Source organism: Aythya fuligula, chromosome 1 (assembly GCF_009819795.1).
Source record: "Aythya fuligula isolate bAytFul2 chromosome 1, bAytFul2.pri, whole genome shotgun sequence".
Taxonomy (NCBI): domain Eukaryota; kingdom Metazoa; phylum Chordata; class Aves; order Anseriformes; family Anatidae; genus Aythya; species Aythya fuligula.
This window is the reverse complement of record NC_045559.1, coordinates 112337480-112361461: the sequence shown is the minus strand read 5'-3', so window position 1 is coordinate 112361461 and position 23982 is coordinate 112337480. Positions and strand designations below refer to the sequence as shown.

Genomic DNA, 23982 nt, shown 5'->3' with positions numbered 1-23982 from the left:
CAGGTTGCCTCTTTCAGTGCACTCTAGTAGAGCAAATGATCAATTGAAATTGGACTATATGGCTTATATTTAGCATTCATAGGAGATTCTTCTGACAGGGAGGACATCCAGTATTAAACTGAGAACAAAAAAGTGCATAATTTTGGGGGGGGTTGTCCAGATTATTAATTAATTACATGGCCAACAGCCATCACTGGAGTTGTGGTTTTTTTGTTCATATTTTACTTGGGGCAGTGTGGGTTTGTAATTTCAATAAATATCAAAGACTGCAATAGTGTGGATAACATAAATAGCCCAATGGAAGACTGACAGAAACAGAAGAGCAATAGTGTTTGTTCTTGCTAAGAAGTCTTTTAAGTCTGTTGCATGGGGGTCCTCTCTGGACTGTTTACTCTCCTGTCCACTTGTACAAGTCACAACATACTCAACCTTTTCTTCAAATCAAGTTAATCTCCCTAAGAAAATCAGGTTCTTGCTAACTGACTTTAGACAGGTGTTTCTGGAAGTGTCAGTTCTCCTTCCATTACAGGATATGGTATCTATTTGTTCAGAAATCAACAAGATAAATAACCCCACCCTGCAGGACACTCAAAAACCTGTCTTTGCTAACACCCAGACACTACTATGTAGAGTTTGAAGTATCTCATACATCAGCTTTTTGCTTCATGCTTACAGGTGTTCTTTCTCGCACCTACATTTCTACACAGAATAATTGCAGAGAGGCAGGGAGAGGTGGGCCTATGTGCAGATGTTAAAAAAAAAAAATAAGTAAAATAGGGGAAATGTGTCTGATTTCTTAAACACACACACAAAATATATAGACACATATACTGTTAAAGTGCAATAAATCACTCCAAAGTAAAGGTGTTGTATCTGCTACTCATAGATTCAGTGTAATGATGCCAAATAAACCTGTTGTAAAGATATTTGTTAATAACCAACCATGTTCCATGGATTCACAATGTTTCTTGCCATTCTGTAATCCAAATTGTCCACTCCTAGCAAATGATACTTACATTTTGGCCTAGATAATCTAACAAATATTTTTGTAATGGGGCTTCAGTTTTCCATAATGGAGATTAATGCTCTAGTGGTTCACCAGCTATCACAGAGTTCTTCCATGTGCTTTGGCTTTTCACTTTCTCTAACTCTTCTTTTTTATTAAAAAAAAATAAAAATCCCTGTTTTAGCTCTTCAGTTAAGACAGTATTTTAAAAGATGTGAAAACCACTGAGGACTACAGTGTTCAGCCTTCCTTCCTAATTATATGGACAAACCAATATTTCTCTTGGGACAGGGGAGGACTCCACGTCTCCTGCATTTTTAGCAATGTGGGGAAAGTCTGACCTTGGCTCAGGGACAGTAGCTGTGCTTCTGATACAGTAAATGAGGTCAATTTCCATTTGGCCCTTGGTGAAATTATCCTGTTTGATGCTGATTGGGAAACCTCAGAAACGGGAGTGAGGTAAATCCACTACCAAGACAATCTGTGCAGGCTTAGACTTCTTGGTGGCCTCCGCTGCAATCAGACAGGGAGGACTCAGTGGCTTTAGCCTTGGCTCTGAGATGTGCCATTTGTAGCTGGGTGTTCCTGTGTTGTGGTTCCCTCCTGGTTTAGCAGGCAAGCTGAAAAAGGCATTGGGCTGGCTGGGCTGGTCCTTCTGGCCTGTCACTGATGGCTATTTTAAAAGGCTCCAGCAGGCTCACAGGCATGCAGCTGGGAGTTGCCAGCCTGCGCTTCAAGATACCACTCAGAGAAATGGACTTCTTGGTTCTGCTGTCGCAGCAGTTACTGGTTTAGCTTCCCTGGTGCACACAACCTGGCATGTCATCGGCACAGTTCTTGGGTGGTGTGGTCAGGGGTTGGTGCCCCAGCAGCCTCTACAGTTCTTTTGCCCTCTTAAAAACGAGTGCAGCTCTGCCAGAATCCTCTTGATTACCAGGGGAGCAACAGCAGATTCAATGCCCTGGACAGCAAACTGTGCTCTCCCATGAGATAGGTTCTATAAATACATAGGTTGATTTCCAGGAAGCAGCAAAACGAAAAAGGAAGCTTTGGTGATGGCATCAGATGGGGCTGTGGGTTGTCTTGCCAAGGCACAGAGAAGCGATTCTTTTAAGAGTTTATAATGTGGGAAGAGCAATGATGCTACAACATGAGGGATGCACAAAATCTCCCTCACAGAGAGATGATGGTACAAATGATTTTTTTTCATGAGCGATGATTTCTCTGAAGCCAGAAAAATAGTTTGTCTGTTCTGGAATAGAGGAATATTTTGTCTGGACTGGAAAAGCTTCTCTAGCCTGTCTTTTAGATGAAAGTTTCTAAATCTAAGGAGAAGTTCTAAATGTCTTTCAGAATGAAAGGAGTCATCATTTGTGTGGCCACATTTCCCCCGTTGCAGAGAAAACACTGTGTATATTGATGGTGCTATAGAAATAAATAGCGCTAGTTCAAATATCAGAAACTTTTTCATAGAGCTGGAAGTAAATCAAATGTTTAAAACAGGAAACACTGTTTACTGCCAGCACACCTTAGGCAAATATTCACATCTACATTTTCCTCATAGTCTGATGTTCTTTTTATATTGCATCTAATTTGTTTCCCTCACTGTTCCCTTTGTTTTGTTCTCTGTGCTGCCTAACAAAGTTCACTAACTTCAGGTCTTCAGTCTGGGCTTTTTTTCCTCTAAGAAAGAGCAATTGGTTACCCTATTTTAGGGTTGCTATATTTTCCTTTTTTGCTAAATACCCTTATTAGGTGTAAGATGTTTCTCTCCAGATTTCTTCATCAGATGACACTTAATCATCAGATTGTTTTATAGAAGTGTACGTCAAACCTGCCAACCTTTTACTGCTTGTGTTCCTCAGACATTTGCTGATGGATGGTGGGTGAGTTATAACAGTGCTCCCCAGAGGAAGTTTGTACACTTTACATCTGTTTTAATAATTCCTGTTGCTTAGTATTCTGACTATGATTCTGCACTGTTCCTACTGTTGCCCAAGTGTTAGCCATTTCCTTCTTTTTGCTTCTTGGCATTTAATTGCTTTGATTTTTTTTTTCTTTCTTTTTTTTTTTTTTTCTGATTTTAAACTTTACAATAATTTATCTTTGCAATTCAGGTACAGTATCTAGAGAACTGTTTTCAGTTATTCTGTTTTGTTAATGTTTTTTGTTTGTCTGTTTGTTCTTTTTTTTTTTTTTTTTTTTTTTTTTTTTTTTAAAGTCAGTAAACATGATGTGTCTCTTTTTAAAACTCCAGTCTGACATAGGTCAAACTGGTAGCCAAACTACAGGTCTTCTCCCACACAGACAGCGCTATCCATGACTCTGCTCTAAAATAGATAAACTGTTTTCCAGAGATGATTGTGGCTGTCTTGGAAGCATCCGTATAATGGTTGATATAGATATTTTAAATAGTCATGTACAAATAAAGAGCAATTTTTGTACAGGTTGACATTCACAACCAGCTGCAGAAAATAGCACTACAAAAAGGATGCCCCCAATGGGGTATTCTGTAATCCCTGATTACAGAATCATTCTAGTTTATATTTTATATTGACTCAAAAACGTCAATAGTGTTATGGTAAACATGATCTTGCTGTAAAGATCAACTTTTGCTTTTGCAGGTGTAGTACACATGGCCATCAACAGAATTCAGTACTTGGAGTTTCAGCACTGATTTGTGCCAAACACAATTACATCCTTCTTTTATATTCCAAATCCTCATGAACAGCACAGAGTAAGGTGAAGAACCAACTACCTTCTCCTTCAGGAAGCCTAAAAGAAGTATTTGACTCTGGCTGCTTTCAGTCCACAGAAGCAATCTGGAAAAAAATTCACTGACATTGGTTTTTGGATTTCATCTTTGCATCGTATGGGCTACAACAGACTGAGCCAAGTCCAGATTTCAGCTATTCCCTCAATTTGCTTCTCAAATTAATGTGCTACTGAATGAACTACTTCCCAAATCCAGATGTTTGAAGATATGATTAGTGTCTCTGTTGGCAGATGGGGAATTATTAAATGTGTAATTTTTTTTCCTGACACTCCATTCTCCAAACCTCATCCACATGCTATTAATGAACATTCATCTCAGGATTTTTTGGGTTTGCATTCACTTCAAACATGGGCTGATTATTACTAACATGTTTCAGAGGAATGGAGAGCTCTTGCATAATTTTTCTTCTAACAACAGAGGATAGCAAAGTCCAGATTTTCCCCTCTTGCGCACTCACTCGCTCTTTTGTATTTTCTTTTTTTTTCCTTCAGGAGTTCACCACCCAGAATCAAGTCCACATTTTCAAAAGAGCTCAGATCCTTTAAGTCAAAGATAAAAGTACCCAGATATATTTGTATAAGCACAGCATATTAACTTTCTAGCTTATTTGCAGAAGTAATCATTTCCTTAAGTGATAGCCAAGCACTTTTGAAAATCAAGCTTCAGTCAAGATATGGAAACCTTTCTTTACTTTCCAGCATAGTGCCTGTTGCCTGCAAAACTTCTCACTCTGGCTAATAAATTTCAGTCTAGTATTCTTTTTACTTACACAGATGATGAGCATATCGTAAATGGAACACATCACAGCCATGAACATGGTGGTAGAGGGTTTTTTCTATCAGATCTTGGGGCTCATATCCAGTTAATTCAGTCACTCTAGAAAAGGAAGATTCCATAATAAGCAAAATCTCTAGGAATATTCAGTTTCATTAACCTAACTTTTGATTGCGCCAACAAATAGGGCACCTAAAAACTGTAGGACAAAATATTAGTTTTGGAAACAGAATCCTCATCTTTATAAGAACATAAAACCCTCTCAACCCAGCCAAAGCAAGGTGCAGCTATTCCCTGGCCAGCCTTACACACAGACAGGAAAAAGAGTTCTTTTACTTATTTCAGCTTTGGGCTTTTGCCACCGCCATGCATGATCCTTTGCACAAAAATCCAGTTGAGGAGCCAGTCACGAAACAATAAAACTACTCTTGTGCACTGCTGACAAACTTTCATTTGCTTTTGCAAACATACAAGCATAGCATGTATGTCAGTCCGTAGAGGCTGTGATCATGGTCTATAAATAAATTCAGGATAATGACTAACAGAAGAAGGAAGCAGGAGTTTATTCCAGCTAAGAATGTGGAGAGACAAGGAGCTATGAAGATCACAAGCTAAGAAAAGGAAAGCTGAAGCTAGACTTGAGAAAAACTTCCTCACTTGAGAAGTGGAAGAATAATGGAAGAATTTGAAACGGCAGCATCTCTGCAGATGTTAAAGAACAAGGCTGCACTGGCCAGAAATACACTGGGACACACTTAGAAGTCTCCTGGAGGTTGGCTTCCAGGTTAGACTCTTCTGGAAGGAACCCAGTTCACATGTCTAAGGCCTCCTAATGATACAATTGCAGCACAGTGAGCGAGGATGGCCAGGATAAAAAAAAGCATCCTTCAAAAGGGTGCTGCTGGTCTGAACTAAAACACTGATGTGGATACACTCCGTATCAAAGAATAACACAGCAGCGTCTACAGAAAGGAATGCAGGGGTCTCAAGCAACCTGTGCCACTGGGGGTTGCAGATAATGTAAATTTTATTTTTTTTCTTCTCCATTTTTTTTCCTATTTTCCCCTCTTTTTATCTTCTCCTTTTTCTTTTTACAATTATTATGCACCTTATTTACACTTGCTCTAACACTACATAATCATGTGGACAGCAGGGAAATCAGAAAAAAAAAACAACAAAAAAAAAAAACAAACAAAAAAAAAAAACAATGCCTTCATGGCTTGATTTACAAATACAGTACAAATACATCCATACCTGCCCTAGCTATGCCTTCATCTGGGAAAATCTTGCATGCCTTTGCCTCAGGGATGACCAATGCAGAGCAAGCATGTGTGCTCTCTTTCTGCAGCAGGCTTTGTGAGTACATGCTTCTGTTTCTCCTCTGCAGTGTGCCCTGTCCTTCCTGGCTTATGGTTCTAGAGGCCCAATTTCTCACTTAAGAATTTAGTCACCTATCAGAGTGATGAAATACTGATGTAAAATCCTGTTCAAATTTCAGTGCTCCTTCTGGATTTACTGCAATTAAAACAAAGCTGGCAGTTCATCCTGCTCACGTAATGGCTGAGTACAGAGACAGTTAATCCAGAAAACAAACAAGCAAAAAGCTAAAACCCAAGCCAGGTGTGAATGTTTCTGGAAATGCAGCTTCACTTTAAGTGTTGGAATCTAGAAATAAACTTAGCTGCTTGATGTCCTTAACACAAAAGCAAGCCCTCAGTAAGCTGCTGTAGGGAGCCTGGGTTCTGAGTGTTGTTATCTCTGTCAATCCACACGGAGAAAAAAAGAGCTTGCCCTGATGATCAGCTCTGCCCTCTACAGTTCCTTAAAGCCTTTGGAATCTATGTAGCAATGGAAAAATAGGCTGCACCACCTAAATCAGAAGCTGCAAGTCATTTAGAGGGAAGTAATTGCCTCCTTTTTCCAGTTACCTTGATAAATGAGCTCTTGCATGCTTTGTATTGTATTGAGTGTCTAGAAAGTCTTACCTGTTTCTTCCTATGGCTGTAATGCTGTAATGCCTCTCCGCTCTGTGACTGTTACCTCTAAAGATCTACCAACTTTTTTTCTTGCATGGATACCAGAAGCAAGCCTGAAAACAGTTTTGTCTTATTCCTAGTACGCCCCTACTCAGGGCAAATATAACTTGGTTTGCTCAGCTGGGAAAGCAAAGGGCTCTGGTAGCACTTAATACCCCCAGCTATCCTGTGTGTGGATGACACGCATCTGCTCTTTGGTAAACACAGCTATGCAAGAGTACTGGTTATATCTGTGCTCCTGTCAACACCTCTGGTTATACTGTCTCCTTTGAAGACACTTATGTCTCCAGGCAGTTCCTCTTAGGCACATCATTTCCTTTTTTCCACATGCAAAGACATGTTGCTGAACCCCGTGTGCTTCTTTGTAGCTGTTACATTAAGTAAAGCATGCCAAAAATAAAAATAAAAAAATCCAGAAACAACCAGTTCTTTGTATTTTAGCAACTGATGGCCCACTATCTAATTGACTTAGCATGGAAAAGGAGCATGTTCTTGCATGGCTGATCTGCCATGCAAAACTTCCCCAGTCTTGGATACAGTCTTTTTCACTGTTACACATAAATATCATTTCTGCTTCTAACAAATCCAGCATGTCAGGGAAATGAGAGAGTATGTGACATACTGCTCCACATGCAGGGATTTCTAAAGAATGATCATCCTGTCAATGATCAAATCTGTTATATTGTCTGGGAATTGGGCCTTTCCCCTGAAGGTATCTTGAACTGCACTGTACAAAGAATCATTGTATACTGAAAGATACCATGTTTTCAAAAAGGGTTGAGTGAGTCATTTCATAATTCCTTCAGTTCTGTTTTTGCGCTCTTCTCTTCCTAGCTGGTATGTGAGCTACATCCACTGAGGGTGGAGATGAGGTTCTCTTTCCTAAGCAGAAATATTTTCCCAGGTTTTCTTTAGGAAGGTTGTATTTCCATGTAGTAGCCAATGGAATTCATTTTCCTTGCTTCCTTCAAACCACAATTAGTAGGGTTGGTTTCATTGTTAAGGCATTAAAGTGTAAAATACTCTTTTTTCTTACTACTTTGCCAAAAGCTTTCTGGATGACCCTGAAAAGTAATTTGAGCTCAGTGTTTCAATTACAGATGATGGTGCATGCTTATTACTTCCACTAGGTTTGCATGTTAAAATTTATCTTCTTTAAAGTAAAAACATTTTACTGGTCTTCTGCACATTAATCAGCAACAAGGCTTTAGCTGACTCTCTGAAAATGTAGGTAACTATTAGTTAAAGTATATAGGCTTATGTTGGCATTCAAGACAAAGTATGGCCTGCCCTGAAGAGCTTTGAAGATGCTCACAGTCTTTGTCTTCCAGATCTGTTTAGTACCTTTTTATGGGTATTCTGATTTGTTTGGAAACCACTGCAACTTATAACACTTACTTTGAAAACATTTTATGCTAGAAATGAAATAGCTGCTTACCTGGAATCTAGGAATATTAATTTTAAGTCCAAACTTGCTCTGAACATAAACATGTTACTATGAAGTTTGATCTCAGTGATTGCACTGGGAGGTAAAGATTGACCTACAGCCACCAGTCCAACGATTTGGTAACAGGAATCATACAAAGACATATCTAGCATATACTGCCGTATCTTCAAATAGCCACTGCAATGGATCACCTGGCATGAAAAGAAAACACACTCAGTATCTGATGGCAATGGAAGAGGCTGCAAGTCAGCTGACCACCCAGTTTCAATGAAGTTATAAAGCAATACATCCTTATAACACAATTACTGCATAGTCTGTTAGGGCTTCAGAAGTGTGGTTAATTTATAAATGGAGATTAAAACACAATAAATGCAGTTTTTGTGTTTACTGCTGCTAACATGATCAGTCCGGTATTAAAGCATATTCTCTTTGGGACTAGCTACACTGCTTTCTAGTCAACACTTTAAACTTTCTTAGGTATACATTTCTTCTAGATCCAGTCAGAATTCTTGTTTGCTAATCAAAAAATCTGGAAGTTACTTTTTTAAATGTCTCAGATTCTCACTCTCTCATGGGTGCACATAAACACCTACTTTTTCATGACCCATTTTTTTCTGGTGAAAAACACACACTTCAAAATCCAGTGGAAATTAATGTATTACATTTACAGAGATTAAATACTGTATGAGTAAATGCATTGGAAATTAGTTTTAACTAAGTTCTTCAGTCAAGTTCATCTGGCATTCTTTTGGTATGTGACCAAATCCAGGGTCTTGAGATCAGATTCCTGAATCCCCATATACAATTCCCAATCACAGGAGTGTTAACTTCAGTGTTGGACTGTAAAAATCCACAATGTCTGCTAAAGAGAGGGAAAAAATAATAACCTGGGGACTCTTCCAGAACTTAAGATTTATTTAATGTAGTACTGGTGTTTAGAAATTATTTGTGCTCCTGCCAATTTTCTACTCCAAACAGCAGGCAGGACACTGCTTAGGCTTTGTGGAGAACCAGAAATACATTCTACACATCCATTATTAATTTCTATATATGCTTGACTTTTAACTGGGTCCAATGTAAAGGAATTAATTTCCAGTGTATTTAGTACTACAAACAACCTACTAAACAGCCACCTATAAATAGGATCCTCTGGTATGACCTTCCTTCCTCCCCTCCAATCATCAAGTTATTAGTATGCTCAGAAACTTATTTAAGATCTCCCAGCAGATCCTACTAGTTCTCATAATACTTGATTCATGAGTTTTTCCTGCACTTTAGCTATTCACACGATATGTTCAATAGTACTACGTCCTGACCCTAAGTACAGTTAAAGAAAATAACATATTTAAACCAACATCTTTCTAGAAGAATACATCCTTAACTGTTTCACTGTGTAAACTTCTGATAATGAACAAAAGGAGAAAGCAGGTGATTCCCCTAATTAACTTTCATAAATGGAAAAAAAGAAAATAAAACAGAGATGCCACCACTAAAAGCTCTAATTTTTAACCTGATTTCACATTCTGCTTTGGGACGTATCCATTTTTGCTGGGAAGCAGTTGGGCAAACGAGGGCCCATAATGAAGAACTACCAGTGTAACCAGGTAGATAACAGTGTAAATAGGCAGATATATGTCTGGACCTTGAACATGTCCCTTAAATGAGTCCAGCTTCTCTTGCATTCTTTTCTTTTTGTTTTAGAATGACTCAGACAAAACAAATCCTCACCAGACTGTATGTGAAATACCCTTCTCTCCTGATGCTTAGGTGATAAAATTTTACTGTGCAGCTCAAAAAGCAGCAAGTGCATACTGTAAAGCTGAGAATAGGAACTACCCAAATGGCAGGTGTTACTGTAGAATTTCAGTCTTTGCTGTGGCTTGCTGATTTCATGTAGTAAATAGAAAATTACTGCAAGCAATAGGATTTGTAAACAAACTTAGTTGTTCAAACCCTGAGCTGATAACAATGATGATTTAGGGCAATGTTATGGTCTCATTAACATTGAGGTAGTTCTAGTCAGGCCAATGAGGTGACCTGTGCAACTTTATGGCTGCTCAAAACATAGTAATACCAAGGCAGAGGGAGATGGGAACTTCCAAGTTCCTGCACCTGGATTCCTGCCCCACCTGCCTCCAGTCTCATAAGGGAATGAGACCTGTCTGTGCTCTCTATTTTCACCCTCGTGGGTGTGCTCCAGGCCCCCATCTGGAAGATCAGGGGATCAGGATATGGAAATGTGCCACAAAGCAAACTCTAACTCACTGTGGGAGAGTCTAGAGTTGCATTACTGAGGGAGTCTGCAATCAGCACTTTTGCATCTGTTCTAATACTTCCTGTCAAAGACTTTGCTTTCAGCCACACATACTTAAAAACAAACTAACTAAATGAACTTGTCTCTTGTTGAATACATGAAAATAAAAGCTCATATACATTACCTTGTAGCCACTGCATGTCAATCCTGCATTCCTCTTGGCTAGGACACACTTCATTCTCAGGAAAAAGGATCTCTCAATTTCGTATTCTGAAAGCATAAACCACACTGCTTATTTTTTACTGAAGATTTCAAAACTATCCATAGCTTTGCCCCTGACAATTTAATATAACTGTTTTTACCTTAGGCAGCAATAGAAGTCAACCACTCTACTTCCCCACTCAGTCTCCACCCTCAGATTTTACCTTGATGTTAGGATTCCCTGTGAAAGTTGGACAAGCCAGCAGGACGAGGTGTCAAATTTTCTGCTTTTAACCACCCTTCACAAGGCAATCACCTTGTTTCTGAACAGCCAGGCACCAGCCTGTATTGGTAAAGGGAAGGAATCTTCTTTGGCACATAGGCAAGGCAAAGTGCTCTCCGAAGTAATAGCAGAACAGGAAACAAGAAAATGCATTGTTTTTGTAATAATCTGTGTGTTGTGACCAGGCTGGCATAATTCTGGCCTCTATATCACTGTGTCACTGACTTCTGAGCTATTCTTGTTAGATGGTTGTTAATGTCTTCAAGGGTAATCTCAAGGAAATTTTTGAAGTTAAAAAGGTACATTTATATTTTCTCCTAAGAATAAGTTATTATTCTCTTTAACAGTTAGTTATCCCTTTAACATTTCATACATCATTAATGGTTCTGAGATTTCATTATTGAAAGTTGCAGGTCAGCAGAAAACAACTATATTAGGGAAAAAAATAACAAACTCATGACATGTCTGTGAATAGGAAAATCAGGGAACCAGAGGGTTTTTCTGATTTGTTGCAATGTGTATTACTTTCTAAATCCCCACAGGGTTTGATACAAAGCCCACTATAATCAGCTGGATTCTTGCTTTAATTTGACTTAGCTGTTGTGTTCCCAATTTTTGTGAATCCATCACCCAGTTAGCACCTCTTGGCCACACACCTGCAGTGGTTTGAGCCTCAGACCACTACCTGGAAATCAATAAACTCTCTGCATTATGTTCCAGATTTAAAGATCTGAAGATATAACCACAGAAAAATGACTTGGTCAGGAGGGAAGATAAATGCAACATGCAGTGCATGTCAACTAGTATCAGCCTTCCTGAGTATTTGAATTTTCCATTTATCTTCCTAATGCAAATTAGATCCGTATGGGGAAAAACAGGCACTCTAAATGAACTGGCACATCTACTATAGAGTTTTAAATACAAATGTATACAATTTGGTGGGAGGAAGCCATACAGTACAGATTGCTGCTGCTGAAGCATGATCTCATGATTAAAGAATGGATCTGAGAGTTAGAAACATTGGTGCAATTCATTGCTTCGGTACAGATTTCTACAGAGTTAGTGCTTGCTCTCTTTCTGCCACAGTCCCATACATGCTAAATAAAGGTAAAGTTCTCTCTTTGAGGTTGCCATGGGAGAAAAAAAGAAAAATGCACAGTGATCAGGACAATAAAACGTCTTCGAGCATGGACTGAGTTGCTACCATTCTCACATTCTTTTATAAAAAGAGATGATTAGTAAAATCAAAGATTTTAAAATGTCCTGCCACAAGATTTAAAGGACCTCTTTCAGTATAAAGCTCCCTCTGGAAACCTTATTCTTTGGTCTTTTTTACTTCTACTTCTACTTTCTTTTCTTTCTTTTTTTTAAATATTACAGCAGACTACTGGAGACTAGTGCAGACACTACTACAGAAACATTCAGGTAGCTCTGACTTCAGTGTTCCACCAGGAATAGGGTTATGATTAAACTGTGGTCTTTGAGTGTCTATGAAACTACAGTAATACCCAAACTGTAAGACATGTTTTTTCCTCCACTGTTTAAAACTGGAGATCAGTTCATTATTTAGAAAGGGGTCATGTCTCCTTGATTTCATGATGGTTAATGGCAAGCAAGAGGTCCCCTTGGAACATCAGTTCTCTTAACTAGCTACAGAATCTTAAGAAAACCAGAAGAGTGATTAAAACAACTCGAGGGAGAGGGTTTTGTGTGGTGTGGGAGAGCAGTGTAAGGAAGGATATGTGCCCTGGTATTAAGTGGTGGGGTGAGGGATGTGTGATAGAATTTTAATTTAATGGCAGCTGTGATTTGTGATACCAAAGACTAATAACTGGTAACTTTATGGTATGTAATCAAGTGCAAAATGATACAGCTCTAATTTAATAATGATAACTCTAATTTAATAATGATGTATTTATTAACCATTAATCATTGAATTATTATTTTTTTAGTTGTGTTGATGAACCAACATACACTAGTCTCTTAAACCAGTTACATCTCATGTCTGCAATCTGAAGAGGGAAGAATTACCCATGAGGTAAACAGGGACTCATCTGTGAGCTTCCAGTTCAGCAGCTTGAGCTTGCTGACATGAAGATAACTAAGCAAAAGGAGAGATGGCTAGTGTCACCCAACAGAATCTGGACCCTGACCAACAACACAGCCTTTTTACCTGAAGGGGTTAAAGGAGTGTACACATGATGATAAACAAGCCTCCTTCTGTGTGTATTAACTGCGACTGATAGTGCTTGTGTGGGAGCCCAGTGTTGCCATGAGAGTTGCCATTTTGGGTGGGAAAAAATAGAATGTGCTGAAAGGAGGAAAGGAGAACCTCACCATTTCTGGATGGTCTGGGCCATAACAACCCTAAGAGTTACTTCATAGTGAAACATGCCCCATAGCACAGATGGAAGCACAAGGCCACATTTTAAACCAGCCAGCTGGGATTGTTATGTGGCTAGTTAAGGCTAGTGGTCACCTCAGGGTGCCCAGTGAATGATGTGCCGGTACTGCATGGCATCTGACACCTTGTTTGCAGCATTGTAACTGAAGAATACAAAAGCTTTCAAGAGTGATTTCTTGTGAGTCTGTGTAAAATCCACTATCAAACGTTGTGAGTGGTTAGCTGGCAAGAAAAAGTGGGACCAGGCCACTCATACTGTTTCTGCTTATGTGAGCACTGTTTGTGTGTATGGGGTGCTTATAAAAGCACTGTTCTCTCATCCATGTTGATATGTTATTGGTCAGCTCTGTGTATACATATGTTTGTGTGCATCTACTGGGAATAAAACCATCTCCAGATCTGATCAAGAGACTGTAAAATATAAAGGAGCAGTAAGACCAAACCCTTCACATAAAGAACCTAAATGTGCAAGATTGTGAATGGTGTGAATTAGCGTTCATATAAACTGATATCTTTACCAGTGTGAATCCCCGGTACCCTTAAAAGTAGCAGAAGGGGGGTAGCAAAGCAAAAAAGAACTAAAGTAAATTTGTAATTGTAAAGCAGATTGGGAAATAAAGAACCCTGGTATCCTGCTGGATGCTAACACATTCATCAATATAATGCAAAACTTGAGTTGTCACATCCCGGCTGTACTTGATGCAATTAAGATGGTCTACTCTGACAAAGAGAATGTAGAAAGCAAATGAGGTACTTAAAGGTCTAGCAAGCAAAGAGGGAGAAGCTGAATATTCATATAGAAGAAATCAGAGGAGCCATGAGAAGAGTAACTGTTAATGTATGCTGCCCTGCTGCAGAGGTTAATAACAAAACTATGAAGAGACAGTAGACATGTAAGCACAGTTACAAAGCAGGAAAAAGCCTGTAGCATAAATGTCCTGCACCTGCTGTAAAAGCAGAATGACTGGAGATGTCCAAGGGTGTAGCAAAAGTCTCAAATTAGTAAAGCAAGAAGAACAGTAAATGTAAATGGAGCACTTCAGGCATGTGAAATGAGTGTAACTGAATAATCAGATGAGTTAAATGGTTTTATCAATCACAATTAAGCTCTGGAAAAAAAAATATATATATATATATATATATCTCAAAGCTAATAGACCTCATAATATAATTATTGATATCACCGGAGTTTTTATCATGTAAATATGTAAGCACAGAATGTATAAATAACAGAAAGAATCCTAGGCTTTCAAGAAGGTAAAAGAGTCTTGAAGCACAGAGGAAATCAATCAAGCACTATCAGTTCTTAAATAGTTCAAGGTTGAGAGAACTGTGGAATAAGCATGTATATATGAAACTTCAAGGGAGATTAATGAATAGTGAAATGTCATTCTTGAATGTCATTCTTGAAATGTCATTCTAGGTTATAAGTAATACTGAAGGAAAGTAGCCTTCTAAAGTATTAGAGAACACTCATACTTGTCTAATAATTGGAGCTTAACCACTGTATTTAATTATTCCAAGATGTTAACTCCATAAATGCATCACTGTAAGTGATGTTAACACCTTTTCTTTAAGTGTTAAAAAAAAAGTAAAAATCTATGTATAAATGTAAAATCTTCCAATTGAAATTGAAATATAAAGATTTATTTATTTATTTATTTATTCAGAGAAAAGACTAAACTCTGGTTGCTGGCATCATCTAATGAAGAGTAGCAAAAAAGCTACTACTGAGTAAGCCAGAAAGTCTTACTGAGATGTTCTAGCTGAGTTAACACAAAACAAACCATTTGAAACAATCTTTTGTTACTTTTTTCTTCCATATGAAGTACAGAAGAAAATGTAATCCATTCAAACCCTATGGATATTGATAACTATGTGTTACTCGGCTTTGTTTGTATGTTTGTTTTTTATTAAGGGAGATAGCGAAATAAAACCAAATCCAGCATGAAGATGTTTTCATCTCCAAACAAAAGAAATCCTATCTCTCTGTGTGAGGATGTACATAATATTATTACTAGTGATAATGATTAAAAGAACACTGTTACGAATGTGTTACACATTACAACATTGTAATGTGTGTGTGTGTGTATGGATCCTAACTTGACGTGTTTGCACAATAGCATTTTGAGAGCTGCAAGAAACAAAGGAGAACTCATTAAGCTTAACAATGTTCCCTGTGGTAAGCTGTACTTTACAACTGCAGATCAGAGAAGTCGTCCAAGTTTCAACATACAGAATGAGAATGTATGTGAATATGTGTGCATCTGTGTGCAAGAGAATGGGAGTGGGGACGTATTTGGATAGTTTTTGTTTGTTTGTTTGTTTGTTTTTCCAGAACACTACAGTGTTCTGCTTCTCCTATGCAAGTAGTTTATGAATATATTTAGGAAACAGCCAGCTTAGGTTTCAAAGTGAGCGGTCACCACACAGAGATGTGAATTTTTGTTGCAATGCTTGATAAATTTCACTGTTGATGGGTCTCTTAGTGCTATTTCTTTCAAATACCTATTATTCCAGCAAGTCCAACACATATGATGAAAGTGAAGTTTAATTGCATCTTCTCTAGCATTTGCCCTAGCTGTCTATAACTCTGACAAACAGCTGTGTATCTTTGTGAAAGGTTTTAATGCAGCTTTCCGTTTTGGATGTAAGTTTCGCAGCATGGCACTGTTTTTCCCATCTTCACCTTTACTTTCCACATAAATATCAATTTTTCTCCATTTACGTGAATGTGACTTGTTTCCCTCTTCTAAACAGTTTTAAAGTAATTGGAAAATAGATACTTCTTTACATGAGTTGAATAATTTTCAAAGCTTGCGTGTTCTTCTGTTCAAGATTTTTTCAGAAGGTGAGTTAAGAAAAAGTCTCAACAGCTGGTATAGCTAAAAAGAAAACTCTTCCCCCACTTCTAAATTGCTAAGTATCTTGAAATGCTCGGATGATAGCTTCCTGAAAAGAAGTCCAACTGTCTTAATACAGCTTTTAACATTTCCCAGAACTTATTGATGTTGTGTTTATCTACTACAGGAATTAGAGATGAAAAGCAGAGCTTTAAGGTTCTTTCTAAATATTTACCCTCTCATTTTTGTCATACTACTCTTCTTGATCCAGTCATGGAATGTGATCTCAGGTCAGTTTTTCTATTCCAGCCATTTCCAATACTTGTTATAACTTGGATTTATTCATGATAGTAAATTTCTGATTTTGTTTGCTCTGTATCAATGTTTAACATTTGAAAGGGATTGTCCTCTCCCCATTGCTCCACAAACTCTTACTGAAGTCTATTTAGGAGTGATCTGTAAATCTTTCAGTTTTTATCTAATTCTAATTTTACACTTTCCCCAGCTGGGTGATTGGTAATACATGGAAATCTGATGCAAGCAAAACACTTGTTTTGATCAACATGATTATATACTCTGAGCAGATTTCTCTGTCTTTTCTGATTCTCTTTTTTTGGAAAAGTGTAATTTTGGAAAAGTGTAATAACTGAGATCCTGGCTTTTTCAGTAAGGCTACTATCGATATTTTAATAGATCCTAAATTTGAGGTATCATATATAATGAGTTTTCCAGGGGGATACACTGCAAGGTAGAATCCTTATCCATGTCCCAGATGGTCATTTCAAATTGTTTATTTTTTAGACAAACTCTGTTTCCCTTATCAGATTCAGAGAAGTTTTTCTAGTCCACTAATATACTACTATACTACTTGGGCGTCTTACAGAAGCTCCCTTTCTGAAGCACCACTACAATTTAATCGACTAAATGAATTATAAATAATGCAGAGAGTAAATGGCTTAATTCAAATCCCACCCCAGATTTATCTGTTTGTTAACATCCACACAGAGCAACCTGCAAAGGAGATTGCAGAGAAACATTGTTGTCCCTGGACATACTGATGATATATTTCTTTCTGACAGCTCTTAACATAATTTCTACAAAGTATGCCATCTCAGTTATCCCTTTTCTTTTCCTTGCCTAGTATACCAAACAATACATTTTGACTGCAAGCATTACCCAAGAACAAAATAACCTGTTTATATTTTACAGATTTGTACTTTTTTACTCTTGTAAACAGAATAAATGTCATGGTACAGAAAATGAGTTTTGCTATTTTGGATAAAGAATTTGTGCATTTGTTCACTCATAATGCACAAGACTGCCAAAAAGGATTCTCCAAGCATTTCTATGAAATTATGGTTAGCTTCATGGAAGCCAGAATTGTCCATCCCTGGGGGTGCAACTATGAAATCCATCTTTGCTTTCTACTCCATCTTTCATCTCTTTTGAAAGAAAGCAGTCACAAAGTTCTGTGGTTTGCATGCTGTCTGTACTGTGGACTGAGAAAAGATCATCTTTTTTTTTTTTTTTTTCCACAGCTTCACCTCTCGTGTCTTTATTTTCTGTAAGGTAAAAGCTACTTTTTTTATATCTCTTTCCCAAAGTTCCCAAGTTTTGATAGCAGCAAAATATGGCATCGTTTTGTTATAGATCCACTTCATAAATTAACATACATAGTCATGCAATCTGCACACTGCTGCACCAAGTACCATTTTTAAAATGTACATGTATGCCTTATCTATCATCACAAAAGGTTATGAAACAACATTAAAACTGAGAGCTTTTGACACAGCTAATGATGTGCCACATCAATTAAAATCTTGATTCCTGTTTGCTCTAAGGGGCAGCTTGAGTGTAATATCAAAGGTCAGCTATAGTACAGGAGAAGAAAACCATTTTGACATGGCACACCTTGACTGAAGTCCAGGTGCGCACAGTTACCTGCTTCTACCTTCCCTCCTGCAACTAGTGTGGAGGCACATGCCTTCCTCTAGTGCTGAGACATGAATGTGTGATAAACTGTGCTCCATGTCCCTTCTGGACTGTTTTACAGGGTGGAAACACAGATAGCACAAGTTCATGTCTGGATAACACTTTACTGCCCATCCCCCAAACACCCTGCATATTTTTACCCTTTCAGTTGGTTATTTTCATCTTACCTCCTCTACACTATAAAGTTGCACATGTTTCGCTCTTATTCTTGTGTAATCTGCAAAGCATCTGGGTCCCACACAGCACAATGCTAACTAAAAGAGCATGCAAGCATCTTGGCTAGCCTTTTTTTTTTTTTTTTTTTTTTTTTTTTTTTTTTTTTTTTTGAGAATAGCAAGGCTACGGCTTTTGTAAGACACAGAAGAGACAAAATGTCACATCTTCCAGTCCTTCATTCTGAATGTGTTTGAGGCCAACTTCTAGAACACGAAAGAGGTAAAAGCACGGTAGGGAGCATACAAAGGAGAAGCTTATACAATAGCATGCACGGTTCTAGGGAAGTCCTTGAAGCTGGGAATCAAGGATGGACCAACAGAGCCAGGGTGAGAATAGGCTTGCAAATGCCTGTGATGGACTTCCCTTATTCAGAATAGGCCTGCAAATGAGCTAGGAGAAAATCGGGAGTGAAACCTGATGCATATTGACCACCATCTGTATTATTATCATTCCATAAAGAACAGTGCCAGAGTGAATCTGTGAATAAAACTATTCTGTGAATTGAAATACTGCATGCAAAGGGGTGTGTGAACACCACATTTCCCCAGTCTTCCTTGGATTGTGTGGTTAAAACTGGATTCCAAATAAGAGAGAAGAAATAAAACAATTACTTTCCTTTCTCCCTGTTGCACTGCAATATCACATATTCATGTGCAGGTTACAGCCTGAAGTGTATACCTTTGAGAATACCTCTTTTTAGTAAATGAGTGGCATCAGTTGAATGATAAGATATTTATGCCTTACATTGCAAAAATGCAGATTTTGTATACATAGATAGCAAGTTCCTAAGCACATACTAAGTTGAAAAGTGAAGTTTGCAGGCTGACTTGTTTTGTCTTGGTAACGCTCTTGCTGTGATAGGAAAGAAATCAGCTCTGTTGCTAACCTCTGTCTTTGAGTTCCAAACTTGCAAGATCTGCCCAAATTTCCTCTCCATTTGGACAGTTTGTTCTGTGTTCTGACTGTGTCCAGAATCCTGTCAGTGCTGCAGAGAGTAAATTGTCTCAATTATCATTCCTGTCATCCAGATTCAACATTTGCCCAAATTTTCCTTTTTCCTAGAAACGATGCTTCCAAACCTTTATTTAGAGAAGAAGCTCAGCAGAGCAGTAGGCAGAAAGGAAATGTCTAGCTGTTATAGTCCAAAACACTCTACTCTCTTGGTATACTTTACTGCTAATTACTAAAGGAAAAAAAAAAAAAAAAAAGTGGGGTGCCAGCAATCTGCCCTTCTTTCCACTTTTGCACATCCAAATTAATAATGTTTTCTAGATTTCCCTAGTTTAAAGTAACTCCACCAGTGGCAGCAGGGTCATCATGTTAAACCATTAGCCTTCAATAACAATTCTCCTGTATTTTTAAATGAATCAAAACAAAAAATAAATCCTAATAACTTTTGTCTTTATTGCATATGTGTTACTAGAACAAAAATCTTTAAACCAGTGTAACAAAAGAGCTTTCCAGATGTACACTTTTCTATTCTGTTCTTTTGGTATCAAACAAGATGTGCGTAGGGAAAATGGTCTTCCTCTAGAGGAAAAGTATGAACTGGCATTTACTTCTTAGCTGGACTGAAACGGTGCCCCAAAAGCTGGAGAGCCAGACACAATGTGTTCCATATTCTTTGTATTACCTACATTAGGCTTATAACACATCACATAAGAATTATCCAGTTGTTAGGAAACAATTGGTATGTCTATGGTAATAACTATAGTATTCCTCTTTCCCTTTGTCTACTCTGGGATATGTCAACAAACTGCTTTTAGTACACCATGCCTTGGTGTGCAAGTCAAAGGTTGGGAAGCTGTAGCTGTTTTAAAGTATGGAAATATCAGACAAAGACACATGAAACCAATAAAAGACACACTGTGTCAAATGAGCTGACTCCAAATACACACATGGAAGAGCAATATGCAATGCTGAATCCCTCTCATTATTGCTCACTCAACCTGCAATACAAATATTTCCAATTTCCTTGGCTTGCTTGCTTGTATTCAGCTACAGTGGTGACAGATGACCAGTCATACCCAGCTTTCCTTACCCTGATATTTCATACAAAAATGTCCTGCTTTATTCTTGTAGATATGGTTCAGGAGGTACAGCATTTCCCAACATCCTCCAGATAGTTTTGTGAGTGTTACTATGTTGCTACAAGCCTACCTCACTATGCTGCTCTTTTTAAAGAAAAGTGTTAGGAAAAGTGGTTGGTACAGACGCACTATTGATAGCAGCATCATTTGGAGGGCATAAAATCCCCACTTATGTTAGTACGTGCAGCCCGGTTTGTGTCATTATGTTGTTTCCTCCAAAGAGCACGCAAGGGGGAGCTGTGTGTAGCCAACAGTTCTGGTGCAATCTCCTCATTCACTCCCTGAAACAGCCAGACACTATTTCAGACACCTTGACAACGTTTGTCACCTCTGAACAAAGTAGCATGTAGCAATTGCTTCACAAACCTCTGCTGGCATTATATTTCCCACCAGGCTAGCCCCAGAATGGTTTGCTACTGGTAAGATTTGGCATGGCACCACAACCTGCTCGGTCTCCTGAACTAAACAGGGGAGATGGGCAGCAAGTATTGAGCCTCTACAGCCAGTCAGAAACATAACCTTGCAGTCTTCCAAAACTGAGTAACTGCTGTTAAACTAGCATCCCCACATCTTGGGCCCATCCTCCCTGATTGGTGACCATCTTCTGCCCCAGCAGGAAAATCTCATCCAGTGGACCCAGTCTGTTTGTCCCACTACTGGAAGAAACAGAAGAGAAACTTTCAGGTGCTCCAGAGAAGACAGCATACATCAAAACCACTTCTCCAGATGCTAAAAAGCCATTAGCACTACACCACAGAACAACTCCTGGATTTCTGTTACCAAAGTACTGCATATGTTTGCATGGAGGCCCATGAATCTTGATATCAGCCTGTGCAACAGATACAGATAGTGGGGAGTGCCAAACTGAGGTGTAAGGATTCACAGGTATAGAACTAAACCAGGTCACAGAAACATGCTGTGGGCTGCAAATGCTATAAGCAGTATTTGGAAAGGAGTGAAGAACCAATGAAGTCATCTGAAACCTGAGCACTGCCAGTACACATCATTTGGAAAAGATATCCTTTTTTTTTTTTTTTCTCTTTTTTTTTTTTCTAAACCTATTCCAGTCGAATATAATGGATTCATTTTCTCACAAGTGCAAAGCCGGACTAAAGACTCATGTGAGATGATTCGCTGAGGCATACCCACAATTAATGTGTATTTCAGAGGGTATTTTTCCCTACCCCAGCCACCCTGAGAAGGAGAATCCAGCTGTTGGCTTCTTTCATAGCAAAGGATCAGTACATATTGCTTTACATTTTCAGTGCTAGTCATGCAAATAAGAAAGCAGCTTAAAGACTTTTTAAGTTAAAGCTGAAATTCTCCAAAGCCTCCACAGACCACGGGGCTTATGGCTTTCATTGAGTCATAGCTTATAGACTTTAAACACCAGAAAGGAACATTAGATCATAGGTCTAACCTGTACATTGCAGCTCATTAAACTTCAGTGAGTTACTCCTGTGCTGAGATCAGTAACTTCTGTTTGCCTAAAATGTATCTTCTATAAAGGCATACAGCCTTGATCTGAAAACATCAAAAGAGGAAGAAACCACTGCTTCCCTTAGTATTTTGTTCCTGTGGTTAATCAAACCCCTAGTTATAAATGTATGCATTATTCTAATTTGAGCTTTTGTGGTTTCAGTTCACAGACATTGGTTCTTGATATGTCTTTTTCTTCTAAAACAGTCCCAGTATTTTCTTCCCTTGGAAGTAAGCAGAAACAGTTATCAAGTCACCTCCCAATCTTCTTTTTGAAAAATCAAACAGATGGTGTTCTTTCATCTCTCATTATAAGTTTTTCCAGTCCTTCAATCATTTCTGTGGTTCTCTTCTGTACTTTCTCCAATTTGTCCTTTTTTTTTTTTTTTTTTTTTTTTTTTTAATTGGACAACAGAATTATGCAGAAAAATCCAGTGTCCATTTCACTAATACCATACAAAAATGCAATCAGTCACCCTTGCTATTCCTGTTTACTATTCCACTTCTTATATGCACAAAGATTTCCCAGCACCCCTTTTGGCTACAGCATCACCATCAGAGCTCACACTGAGCTGCTTGTCCTGTATGACTTTTCAATGTTTCTGAGAGTTGTCATCTTCCAGTTTCTTGGGCCAAAAACTTTCCTTACCATAATGTGATTTATGTCTTTACTGCATGGTCTGAATAGAGGTGACACAACAGCTAGATTATCATCTTCCATGTTCCCAAATTTTATTACAGTTAAAATTCCTATGGAATCCAAACTCCTGGAGGTATGTGATTATTCAAGAATTTTCACTTTCTTTTAAAATAGTAAGGCATCTACCTTTTATGTTTGGAGACATGCCTTGTTGTACCTGAAACATTAGGAACTATAAGCCAGGTTTTAAAAACTTAAAAAGTTATGATTTAAGAAGGCTTATACTTTTAATATTAATATATCTTGTTTAAGTAGATGGCTGAGATATCTGAAGAAAAATAATGTGACAGGGAGTATTATATAAAGAAATCCCCACTATGTCTGATTTTATGCATTGAGCAATAATTTCTTTTTCCCTGAGAAATAAAACTCACACAAATAAGACTTATAGAGCTCAACAGCTGCAAGGCTTCCACCTTTCTCATGTACTATCTGTCTTTTAGAAAAGCTTATACGAAGCTGATGAAGCACTGGAAATGTAGGGAAGATTCAAGGAGAATAACAAAGGACAATGAAGAAGATTAAAAGTAATTGAAGTAATAAGGGGAGAGCATAAAAATTTACAAAGACTGTAAAACTGGAGGGCAAAAATAACCTGTACTTTGTATTATTTAATACCACTAACAATACAAACTATAGATATGTATGCCTGCATTTGTGAATTTATTTCTACTATAATAGATCTTACCCAGCTACAACTGTTGAAACAGCAACTGAACTAAAAATATTTATACATATCTGAGAATTAGCTGAAGAATACATCCTGAGCAAGTAAAGTTAAGTGAGCCATGCTGCAAATTTGTGTTATGAATGTCTGTATCTGCCGTGCAACATTGATTTTACTCCTGAGTAATTCCACAGACTGGAGAGATCTAAAGTATAGCAAATTTTAAAAGGGAAACTTTTTATTCAACCCAGTGACTTGATGATTCAGACACATTGTAAGAGATCAGAAGAGGAAAAAAATCAAACCAAAAAGACAAAAAATGCTCTTTTAAAAGTCTGTTTTCCCTATTATTAGAAAATAAAGCCACTTTCACTCAACTTCCCTAAGTACTAAGTTATCTGTAAAACTCCATGTTTTATTTAAATATTTAGAATATCTACTAAGATACAAACAGAAGTCACTTCCTTCCTACCATTTATTTAATAGGTTTCAGGACTTCACTGAAGATACACAGGAAACCTGCTATGATTTCTATGTGCCAGGCAACTTTAAATTATACCTTAAGATTTAATGTTTACACTGCAGAAAAGGGAACCACTGGCACAGGGAAGACATAAATAAATACTTGCTCACTCTGTTTAGCTATGGATTCTGCACATTTTCATACACCAACTCAATGCTTTGTATGGGAAAGAGACACCGGAGTAAGATTTGCATAATATAATCCCTATACAAACCAGAACACAGCTTAACTGCTTTATTTATCTCCCAAGTCTAGATTCAAAATAAGATGCTGTTGTTTTGATGATGTTAT

The 23982-nt window shown here is 37.9% G+C and overlaps 1 protein-coding gene across 1 annotated transcript in view; it reads right to left on the bottom strand.

Annotated features, from left to right (window-relative positions):
• SIM2 (SIM bHLH transcription factor 2) overlaps window positions 1-23982 on the bottom strand; it is a 55514-nt gene that overhangs the window by 13267 nt on the left and 18265 nt on the right. The window contains exons 5-7 of the mRNA XM_032207874.1: window positions 10478-10563; window positions 8031-8230; window positions 4552-4658 (exon numbers count right to left, since the gene is read on the bottom strand). Coding sequence (XP_032063765.1) covers window positions 4552-4658; window positions 8031-8230; window positions 10478-10563 — 393 coding nt within the window. The remainder of the gene's footprint in view (window positions 1-4551; window positions 4659-8030; window positions 8231-10477; window positions 10564-23982) is intronic.